The 11,603-nt window shown below is 52.8% G+C and overlaps 1 protein-coding gene across 1 annotated transcript; it reads right to left on the minus strand.

Annotated features, from left to right (window-relative positions):
- Positions 1-2,512: 2,512 nt before the first annotated feature.
- On the minus strand, positions 2,513-10,480 carry LOC136166558 (uncharacterized). Its single transcript, XM_065932951.1, has 3 exons — positions 10,414-10,480; positions 5,053-5,442; positions 2,513-2,767 (listed from the first exon to the last, which is right to left on the minus strand). Exons 2-3 carry the CDS (start codon positions 5,434-5,436, stop codon positions 2,537-2,539), a joined length of 615 nt encoding a protein of 204 aa, XP_065789023.1. The 5' UTR covers positions 5,437-5,442; positions 10,414-10,480; the 3' UTR covers positions 2,513-2,536.
- Positions 10,481-11,603: the final 1,123 nt, after the last annotated feature.

Consider the following 11,603-nt stretch of genomic DNA (forward strand, 5'->3'; position numbering starts at 1 on the left):
TGATTATATCAATTGACAATGAAAGTACTGTCTACAAATACATATAAACGATTTTATATAACTTGGATATGGTCAGTATCTGAAGAAGGCGGTGTTGAACTGGAGCAAATTTTCTATTGTCAACTACCATCTACCACTTGCCATCTGCCTCTACAAGTTTTAAATTCCATGCCGCTGTAGCTGCCAATCTTTAGCACCCCCTGAAAGGAGTTCAGGGTAGAGATCAGAAATGAAGCACTCTGTGCTATGGGAAAAAAATGGTGAACAGGTCTTCAGATAGTTAGATATTTTCAGGGGCCAATTTTATTTGCCCAATTCTTGTATATCCTCATGTGTAGAAAAACACTAAAATCCTTCATGGTGACAACTGCTACTCATGACTAGCAGAAACCTGGGAAAAAAAATATGTGCTTGATTGCATGTACTCCCCCCTTCTCCAAAATCCCATATATACTGACCTTCCACTCTACCTCTTTGGAACACTTTCTCAGAGCTAAGTGAAATGCTGTCTCCCAGGCTATAGTTCTTATTTTGCCCCCAATAAAACTTAACTCTCATGTTGTACGTTTTTAAGTTGATGCTATGCTGGCAATTAAAGGAGAGTTTACATTGAAACAATACTATTGGAAGCTCCAGTGGCCTGGAGGCTATAATTACTTCTTGTGTTTTTTATAGGTGAGGAGAGAGGATGTTCTGTTTTGCAGTCTTGAATCACGAGCCACTTTTTCCTTGCATCAAGGAGGGCCTCTTATTTTGGTGTAGGCTGTGGTGCAGTGTGGGTTCCACACTAGCCTAGCATGACACCCTAAGAAAGAAGTGTCCCGTGGTGATGTAATTTGGGGGGAACTTCATTCACACTCCCTCACACACTCACAGTTGGAGATTCATAATACGCAATAGCATGTATCTGTAATTTCAAAAGGTTTGGTAATGTCGACTTAAAAAAATATTCACAACCTAAAAGTTGAGAGTTATATTTTGTTCAGTGGGAATTTTTAGGACATCAAACGCAGAGGCAGAATCTCAAGGAACCCTGGGAGTACTGCTCTGAGGAGCAAGGGGTGGGAGAGCCAGGTTAAATAGAAGTTTTGCAACAAAGGGCAAGTAGTCTGAACATCAAAAAATTATTGTTAATTAAAGAAAACCAGATATCCCAAGTTAAGGAATTTAGTGCTTTTCTATGTATGGGAAGATGCAAGAAGCTGGGCTCACTGCATCATTCCTTTGATATGCACCCTAACTATTTGGGGCCAGCATCCCCTGTTTTCACATCTTGAGTTCCTTCAGGGCTCACCTGAGGGAGTGACTGCAGTCTAATTGCTGCTAGATGGTAGGTTTTCTTTCCTTCCTGAGTTCCCTCAGGGCTCACCAGCTCACCTTTGGAGTGGCTGTAATAGCTGATAACTGTGACACCCTTTGTTTACTGATATGGCAGGAAATATTCCATTTATCAGTAGTGTTGACCGAAAAAATATTCAACCTAAAGTTGAGAGTTATGTTTTATTCAGCAGGAATTTTTAGGACTTTTAAGCCCAGGAGGCAGAATCTCAAGTAACCCTGAGGGGACACTCAGAGAATGTGAAAGGAGGAGTCAGATTATATCGAAGTTTGCAACAAAGGGCAGGTAGTCTGAAAATCAAGTGTATTTTTGTTAATTAAGAACAAACAAACAGATTTCCCATGTTAAGGAAATAGCACTGTTCTGTGTATGGGAAAATGCAAGAGTTTGGGCTTTCTGAATTCCTTCCTTTCATATGCATCTCGGCTATCCATATCCTCAGTTTTTCACATCCTGAGCTTCTTGCACTCACCATAAGGAGTGGCTGAAGTCTGATGGCTGCTAAATCACAGGTATTCTTCTCCTTTCTGAGTTCCCATAGGACTCACCGGCTCACACTGAAGGACTGCAGTCACTCATGACTGTGACATCCTTTTTTACTGATATGGAAGGAAATGCTCTGTTTCTCAGTAGTAACAAACCTGCTTAACTAATTTGACCTCCTGTTGCTTAAGTTCATTTCAACACAGGCACTGTTTGGATAATACATTGTTGTATCTTATGAAAAAATATTCCTTGGAACACAATTTTGAGAAAGTTTATTAAAGGTTTCACAGTCAGAAGTATACAAACATCACATGCAGTCTTAGTTCACAACACAGATCCTTACATCACTTTGTATGTTACAGTTTGTTAGAAAACGCCGCGGGAAGAAAGAGCCACCTCTAAGGACCAGTGGTGAAGGCCTTTATTGGGCGGTCGCTCTCGGGCAGAACTCCCGGGGAGGGGCGGGTGAGTGAGGAGACAAAGGGAGTCTGCGAGGAAGGAGAGGTGGGGAGAGGTTTTATATCAAGGCCAGGCGTCCAGGTCAGGTCCTTCTATATAAGGAAGAAAGCGCGGGCTACAGCGGCGGTGGGTGTCCAAGGGCTCTGTGTCCGTTCCTGGTAGTACCAGGCTGCAGGGGGGGGGGGGGGGGTCGGTCCCCGGAAGTTTAGCCAGCCTCCAGAACCTGTCTGCGGCACTTTTTCAGGGCAGGACTCAACACACCCGACCTTTCATCCCGGCCTTTTTGCTATAGGACAAGGGGCGCCGGTTCTCTCTGGCTTCTTCCTGCTGAACGGGGGCGGCGAGGGGTAGGGTGTGGCCGGGATGGCAGGGAGCGTCTGCCGCTAATTTTGTCACGGAATGTTTGTTGGAAGCCCTTGGTACTGCTGTCGCAACACCATCAGCTGGACCGTGTTGAGCCGTTGTTTGATAAAGGCCAAGAGCCTATTTAAGAGACAGGGCCCGAAAGTTAAGAGTAACAAGAGGATTATAAGTGGTCCCATTAAGGTCGAGAGCAGGGTGGACAGCCAGGGGGAGTTTTGGAACCATGATCCGAACCAACCTTGCTGGGCTTCCCGTTCCCTCTTTCTGCGCTCTAGTCCTTCTCTTACCTTGGCCATGGATTCTCTTACTACCCCTGTATGGTCTGCGTAAAAGCAACATTCTTCCTTGAGGGCTGCACAGAGGCCCCCTTGTTGTAAAAAGATCAGGTCTAGGCCTCGTCTGTTTTGTAACACCACTTCTGACAAAGAGGTTAGGGATTTTTCTAAGGCCATCATAGACTTTTCTATTCGTGCAATGTCTTCATCAATGGCGACTCTCAGGGTGATCAGGCCCTGATGTTGCGTGGTGAGGGAAGCAATGCCCGTACCCGTTCCGGCTGCCCCCAGGGCGAACAGCGTTGCTAGGGTAATAGCCGTAACGGGCTCCCTCTTATGCCTAGGAGCTGGGGTGTCTCGGTCCCAAAAGTTGTAGAGGACCTCTTTTGGGTGGTGTGTAATTTTGGGTACTACCACTACCATGACACAGAATTCCTTGCTCTGGTCAAAGACAGCCAAATGGAGACAGGGCGTCAGCCCAGTCTGTGAGCATACCCACCACCCCCCGATTTCGGGTATGACGTATGTCTTATTGATGAAACTGGTGTCATTGTCAGTCTGGGCGCATAGGGTTTGTTTATCCGTAGGAATCGTGCCCAAGCAGGTCCCCGAACCCCATACTTCTTTTATGGTAAGGCCCACCTTGCGATCTCCCCAAGAACACTGCGGTGGGTTGGAGAGAGAGGATAAGTTGTAGGTGGCATTTAAGCCCACAGCCTCGTAGTAAGGTGGGTGTGAGGTGTAACAAAGCCAGCAGGATTGGGTTGCATTAGGATTGGAGTGGTTGAGGGCCCCGTAGGTTTCTTTGATCAAGTCCCACAGGGGTTCTTGGGTTTCTAGTGGGTCTGTCCGGGTTAGCTGAAGAGAGGGGGTAGGGGCAGGTGAGGTCACAACCTTCGTGGCATCTGTCCCTTGTGGTGAGGGGCTGGGGGGTGAAATAACTTGGTTGGGCCCCACAGCAGGGGTCTGGGCGGGTTGCAGGACTTGCTGGACATATAACGTTGCGCTATTGCTTCCCGTGCCATAGGTATCATGTATCACTACCCCCCAGGACAGCCCGGAAATCCATCTATTTTCAGTCCGTCCCTGCTGTGTAAATGATAATCGGACCTGGTCGCTACATTGCCCTTGGTTGGAGGGTTGCCCCTGCCAACCTGATTTTGGGAGAGGGCCCGTGAAGGACATATTGATCAGATCTGGCTTGGTCACCGACCACTTCCAGTACCCATCGTTGGAAGTGACACAGCCCCAGGATTTACAGTAGCGGCTCACCATTCCCCCACAGGTCTTTATGTCTCCCCGCTGGTGTCCCGGGCAGGCATAAAACCCGAGGGACCTGACCCTACACTTGGAGTATCCTGATTGTTCGATTAACTTTGTAAGGTTAAAGTATAGGTCCGGCCACCACTTATCTTTTGGTTGGGTGGCTGTGGTCTGGTTTAGCTCTTCGTAGGTCTCTCCATTTTTTAAGATCCAGGTGACTTGAAAAGGCTGGTGGGGGTTTTGGTTGGTGTGCCCCCCTTTTTGCAGGACCCCCAATACCCCCAGAGTAACCCAGAGCAGAGAGCCCCGCATTGTTTTGAGGTAGGGGTGAAGGGGTATGGCGGACAACCAGCCTTGTGAGTCTCGTATGGATGGAGTTGGTAACCAGGTCAGGGTGTCCCAAGGGAATAGCACCCCAGGAGTAGGAAGCAGATGGCTAGATATGTGAGGGCCAGGGACAGTCGAAGAGTGGAGGACCAATTGCGGGGGGCCGCGGCCGCTAATCCAATGGCAAAAATTATGGCCAGAGTTGTGACTGTTAGCAGCCACAGCGGGTGATGCCAGGTCAGCATCGGATATCGGGAGGTGGTCTCTCAATTATTTTGGGATCGACGACAGAGGGGTTCGGGTGATAGTCAGTTTGGTCGGCCCCGTGAGGGTGGAGCGGTAGGAGTAATTGGGAGGAGGGGCCTGGGCTGCGGCCACCCCTGTCTCCGGGAGACCCGGGGGAGCTCGTTTGAGCCGGGTTAGGTGATACCAGGGCTCGTGTCCCAGAAGTTTGGCTGCCGTGGGGGTGGTGAGGATTACAGTATGGGGCCCCGTCCAGCGAGGTTGTAGCGGGCGGGGATTTAAGGCTTTTAGCAGTACCTGATCTCCCGGGGCCAGAGGCTGAGCCGACCCTTTGTCGTCCGTCGGTTGTGGCAGGACCCGGTCTGCGTGTTCTCTCAGCAAGGATCGTAAGAGGGAGAAGAGGGGGAGGTATCCCGCGAGTGGGGGAGCCTCTCCCTCTGGGAGGTGAGTCAGGAGGTAGGGCCTGCCGTAGAGCAGTTCAAAAGGGGTCAAACCTGTTTTGGAGTGTGGTGTGGTGCGAATGCGAGTGAGCGCCAGAGGGAGGAGGTCGACCCAAGACAGCCGCAGTTCTGAGGCGAGCTTGGTCAGGTGCGTCTTGATGATGCCGTTCACCCGCTCTACCTTGCCTGACGATTGGGGCCGATAGGGAATGTGGAGATGCCAGTCGATGCCCAGGGCCATAGCCACCTGCTGGGAGATTTGTGAGATGAATGCAGGCCCATTGTCAGACTGGAGAGAGTTTGGCAACCCAAATCTGGGAATGAGATGGGTCGTCAAGACCTCTGCCACCGCCGCTGCCGTCTCTCGGGCCGTGGGGAAGGCCTCGACCCATCCTGAAAAGGTGTCTACTAAGACCAGCAGATAGCGGTAGGTTTGATGTCTGGGCATGTGGGTGAAGTCTATCTGCCAATCCTGCCCGGGCATATGTCCCCTTAGCTGGTGAGTCTCTTGTGGGGGTCGGAGTCCTCCTTGAGGAGAAGTGGAAGCACATGTTAGGCAGGAGCGGTGGACAGCATATATGGTCTGTCTGAGATGTAGGGGAGAAAAGACAGGGCTGAGAAAGGAAAAGAGAGCCCTTGGTCCGATGTGGAGGGTATTGTGGATTTGGGATATTATGGCCTTAGCCTGGCGCTCGGGAAGCACCGGTTTATTATGGAGTAATATCCATCCCGACGGGTGTCTCTGAGACCCTTCCTGTGCCAGCAAGGCTCTGGCTTCTTTGCTGGAATAATCTGGGTTGAGGGTGGATCTCAAAGCCAGCAAGGGCTCGGGGGCTTGTTGTAAGGTGATGTGTCGAGCCACTTGGTCTGCCATATTATTACCCAGAGCGACAGCATCTTGAGTATTTCGGTGTCCCTTGCAGTGTATGATAGCGACCTCTTTGGGCAGGGATATGGCATCTAACAGTCGAGTAATGTGGGGGGCATTACAGATGGGGGATCCTTTAGTGGTCAGGAAGCCCCGCTCTTTCCAGATTGCCGCGTGAGAATGGGCAATCAAGAAGGCATATTTGGAGTCTATGTAAATATTGGCCCTTTTTCCTTTTGCTAAATGTAAGGCTCTAGTTAGGGCTGTTAGTTCAGCCTTCTGAGAGGTCATCCCGGCTGGCAGGGGCTGAGCCTCCAGGACTTCTCGGGTGGTTACCACAGCATAAGCCGCCCTTCGGTTCCCGTCGGGATCTCTCTTTGAGCTCCCATCGACGAACAAAGTTAGCTCTGGATCTGGTAGAGGTTTGGAAAACAGGTTGTGAGGTGGTTGCATAAGGGACTCAAGGACCTCTGGGCATGAGTGGGCTGGGGGGTTTGAGGAAAGGGGGAGGGAGGGCAATGAGGAAAGCGGGTTTAATTGTGGAGAGCGACCCACGGAAACTTGCGGATTGTCCAAAAATACCAGGTGAAACTGCTGGAGCCTGGATTCGCTGAGGTCAGATAGAAATCTAGAGGCTAGAAGATCACCAAGGCGATGAGGTGAGAAGATGGTCAGGGGCTGACCATGAATCAGCTTTTTAGCATCAGCGTACAATGTTGTCGCTGCTGCTAGTGCCCGCAGGCAGGGGAACCATCCCCTGGCTGTGGGGTCAAGTTGTTTGGATATGTAAGCAATAGGCAGCAGTTCAGGGCCAATCGGCTGCACCAAGGCTCCAAAGGCTATCCCTCCCTTTTCATCAGTGTATAAATGGTGGGGATAGTTGGGATTGGGAAAAAAGAGAGGGGGTGCAGCCAATAGGGTTGAGCGTAAAGCGTGGAAGGCCTGAGCCACTTCGGTGGGGGAAGACAGCGGTCCCGTGGGAGTCTCTTTAGCGGCGGCATATAGGGGTTTGGCCAGAGTGGCGTAATTTGGGACCCAGTGTCGGAAGAATCCCGTCAGTCCCAAGAAGGACAATATCTGGTCTCCGTTGGCCGGAGGGCAGAGGGACCTGAGGAGGCTACACCGATCTGCTGTCAGGGCCTTAGTGGTAGGGGTGATTTGGAGGCCTAGATAGACAACAGAAGTCTGAGTCAGTTGAGCTTTGGATTGTGAGGCTCTGTAGCCCTGAGAACCGAGGAAATTAAGAAGAGTCGCAGAATGTCGTCGGGAGGTCTCTTCTGAGGGGCTGCAGAGGAGCAAGTCGTCTACGTATTGGAGAAGGGTGCTAGGACGGAGCGAGCATTTGGCCAGGTCCCGGGACAGAGCCTGCCCAAAGTAATGGGGACTGTTTCTGAACCCCTGAGGGAGTACGGTCCATGTGAGTTGTGTGGTCAGCTGGGTGTCGGGGTCAGTCCAGGTGAAAGCAAAGAGGAATTGGCAGTCGGGGTGCAGTGGGATGGTAAAAAAGGCATCTTTGAGGTCAATAACGGTGAAGTGAGAGGTTTCGGGAGGTATGGAAGAAAGGAGGGTGTAGGGGTTAGGAACAAGTGGATGGGCAGGGACCACCGCCGCATTGATCAGGCGGAGATCCTGCACTAGCCGGTAGTCTCCTGAAGCCTTTCGAACAGGGAGGATGGGCGTGTTACAGGGGGAGGTCGTGGGGATCAGGAGACCCTGTCCCATGAGGCGGTCGATGATGGGCTTTAGCCCCCTGAGGTTATGGGTAGACAGAGGAAACTGGGGCCGGGCTGGGAAACAGGTGGGGTCCCTTAGCCGGATGAGGACTGGAGGGTGGTGCCGGGCCACCACCGGGACTCGGGTGTCCCAGACCTCAGGATTAACAGAAGAGGTTGGAGGGTCAACAAGTAGCATCAGGAAGGCCCCTGACGTGGGAGCCGATTCTGGAGTTAGGTGAAGAGTGGCCTTTAGCTTAGCGAGAATATCTCTCCCCAAGAGAGGAGTAGGGCAGGAGGGGATGACCAGAAAGGAATGGGTAAATAGGCAGGAATCTAATTGACAGGATAGTGGTTGGGTCTGGAGCGGACACGAGGGTTGGCCGTCAATGCCCATAACCGAAACCTGGGAAGGACGTAAAGTGCCCCCGAAAGAGGGAAGGACCGAATAGGTAGCCCCCGTATCAACTAGAAAGTTGATAGACTTACCCGCTACCTGGAGCGTTACCCTGGGCTCGGCTTGGGTTATCGGGGTTCCCGAGTCTAGGCGGCGTCAGTCATCGTCGAAGCTCAGCAGCTCTAAGGCCGGAGGAGGGCAGGAAGTCTCCCTGGGGCGCTCTGGTCTCCGGCCCCTAGAGGTCGGGGCCCGAGAGGCCTGGGGACAGTCGCTAGCCCAGTGTCCTCGCTGTTTGCACAACGGGCACGGCTTGGAAGGAGGCCGCGGATTGGGGCACATCTTGGCCCAGTGTCCTTCTTGGCTGCACTTGAAGCAGGCCCCCGGAGGGGGGTTTCGGGGCCCCGAGCCCGTCGCCGGCCGCAGGGCCGCTACCAAGGCCTGGGTTTGCTGGTTTAGGAGGCTTGCCTGAAATTCGGCCTTTTGCTTGAGCCTTGCCTTTCGACTGGCCTCAGCAGTTTCTTCACGAGCATTGTAAACCTTAAAGGTCATTTTTACCAGGTCTCGAATAGGGGTCTGAGGGCCGTCCTCAGCCTTGGCCAGCTTTTTTCGGATGTCAGGTGCGGATTGGGAGATAAAACGATTGGCCAAGGTAGCTGCCCCAATGGGGGACTCAGGGGACAGTCTAGTGTATTGAACAAGGGCCTCAGTCAGCCGATTAAGAAACATGGCTGGGTTTTCGTCGGGCCCCTGAGTCACCTCATCTAGTCTGAGGAGGTTTACAACCTTATGAGAGGACGTTTCTATCTCATCGAGAATGCATTCTATCATATAGCGTACCCGCAGCTGGCCGCCACCCCCTTCCTGGTAGTTCTAATTAGGGTCGGTGTCAGGAACTGCCTGAGCTCCCGGGGGACGCTCGGGGGAGGGGCTGGCGCAGTGACGCTGATCAGCCTGCGCCCTGGCTGCCGTCCAAATGGCCTGCCTCTCTTCGGGGGTGGTGGTAGACCCCAGGATGACATATACGTCCTGCCATGTTAAGGCGTAGGCACGGGTCAGACTAGTAAACTGCTTAATGTACTGAGTGGGGTTGGAGGAAAAGGATCCCAGCTTGGCCTCAATCTGTGCTAAGTCTTGGAGAGAGAAGGGGACGTGAACCTGGGCCAGGCCGTCGGCTCCCGCTACTTGCCGCAGAGGGAGTAGCGGGGCTGGGGGAGGGGAAGGGGAGGCTCTTGGAGGGTTGCTATGGGAACCATCGTCTGCTACCAGATAGCCCTTGGAGCGAGTGTGGGAGCTAACCGGAGAAGCGGAGGGAGTGACGGGGGAAAGGGGAGGGTACAAGATAGGGTAAGGGGCCGGAGGGTCTGGGGCCGGCAGTGGAATCTTGCGGGCGGGAGCAGGGACAAAAGGGGCCGGAGCGGAGGGGGAGGGGGCGGGAACTGGAGAGGAAGGGGTGGGGACGGCTGGAGAGGAAGGGGTGGGGACAGCCGGAGAGGAAGGGGTGGGGACAGCCGGAGAGGCATAGGGAGGAGGGGCCACCAGATCTTCCGGGGGAACGGAGAAAGCAGAGGACTCAGAGGCGGGGGTAGTTGGGTTGGCCCGGGACGGTGGAGTCTGGGGGGGGGGGGGGGGGGCCATGGTGAGTAGGATCTGGCTAGGAGCGCAGGTGGTGCACAGGGTGGGGCGAGAGCGCAACGTCCAAAAGGCCGGGACATAGGGGACCTCAGACCATTTTTCCGTTCTCCGGCAGTAATTATCTAAATCACGGAGGACGTTAAAGTCTAATGTCCCTGCGGCTGGCCATTGTGAGCCATTATCTAGGGAATATTGAGGCCAGGCCTGTGAACACAGAAAGGTGAGCTGCTTGGGGCGGATATATCCTTTTAGTCTTAGGGTCCGCAGGTTAGCCAGCAGGCACTCTAAGGGGGTGGAGTATTGGGGATCGGGTTTGGAGGCTGTCGATCCCATGGCGACCACAGGGCGTGGAGGCAACCCCCGCCGTCCGAACGTCTTCGGACGAGTCAAGGGGAGCCGGAGGTCCGTGTAGTAGCGGAGAACGTCTCCTTCACGACTGCAGGGGCCCGGGAAGGCCGAAGCCGGAGGCCGGAGCCGGAGGTCTACTCAGCCGCTGGGGACGTCTCCCCACCAGCTGGTGACCGGGAGGGCCCAGTAAGTGCGCACCCGTTACGGGGCCCTAGGAGGTGGTCGCCAGGGAGGGCAGGCCCCAAAGCCGAAGGGACTTACCCCGTATCCTGCCGTCCGGGGGGTTGGTCTGTCGCCTGGGTCCGGGGCTACCGCGGCGGTGGAGCTCGAGGGGGCCTCAACGGCGAGTGCCGGAGGGCTCTCACCTCTGCCCCACGTTGGGCGCCAGATGTTAGAAAACGCCGCGGGAAGAAAGAGCCACCTCTAAGGACCAGTGGTGAAGGCCTTTATTGGGCGGTCGCTCTCGGGCAGAACTCCCGGGGAGGGGCGGGTGAGTGAGGAGACAAAGGGAGTCTGCGAGGAAGGAGAGGTGGGGAGAGGTTTTATATCAAGGCCAGGCGTCCAGGTCAGGTCCTTCTATATAAGGAAGAAAGCGCGGGCTACAGCGGCGGTGGGTGTCCAAGGGCTCTGTGTCCGTTCCTGGTAGTACCAGGCTGCAGGGGGGGGGGGTCGGTCCCCGGAAGTTTAGCCAGCCTCCGGAACCTGTCTGCGGCACTTTTTCAGGGCAGGACTCAACACACCCGACCTTTCACAGTTTATCCCAAATTCTCACATTAAAAAATTGCTTAGTCACAATTTTTTTCCCACTATTTGCTTGACAATCTATGCATTTCAAGGCACATTACTAAAGTGTTTCCCTGTGTCTCACATCTTCAACTTCCAAAGCAGAGCACTAAGAAATGATTCTGTGATAAGGTAGAAAGAATACCAGAAGTTAAGTGTTAAGAATTTAGTATTCAGACATTGTAAACCAGATGTAGACTTAGATGTTAGGTTCAAGTCCTGGTTATGCCTTGTAATGTTGAGAAAATCTGCTTGCTTTTGTCTCCTCATCTGCATTTATAAGGGCAGTTGCCTTGTAAGATTCACTGAGGTTAAGGGAAGAGATGTTAAGAAGTTACTATATTATGTGCAATTAATACAAAACTGAGTTCTATTATAATTGTATTCTTGGAAGCAAGGAAATTCCATTGAGCCTGAAAGCTTCAGTAACTAAAGGAAGAGAAACTTCACATGTCTTGTCCACTTCTAAAGTCATCTAATTAGATTCAGGCTTATGATTAAGATATAGGACAGTGACCACTTTAAGGATTGGAGAAGGGCATGGCAACCCACTTCAGTATTCTTGCCTGGAGAACCTCTTGGATGGAGGAGCCTGGTGGACTACAGTCCATTAGTTCAGTGCAGTTCAGTCGCTCAGCCGTGTCTGACTCTTTGCGACCCCATGAACC

The sequence above is a fragment of the Muntiacus reevesi genome, chromosome 4 (assembly GCF_963930625.1).
Source record: "Muntiacus reevesi chromosome 4, mMunRee1.1, whole genome shotgun sequence".
Lineage (NCBI taxonomy): Eukaryota > Metazoa > Chordata > Mammalia > Artiodactyla > Cervidae > Muntiacus > Muntiacus reevesi.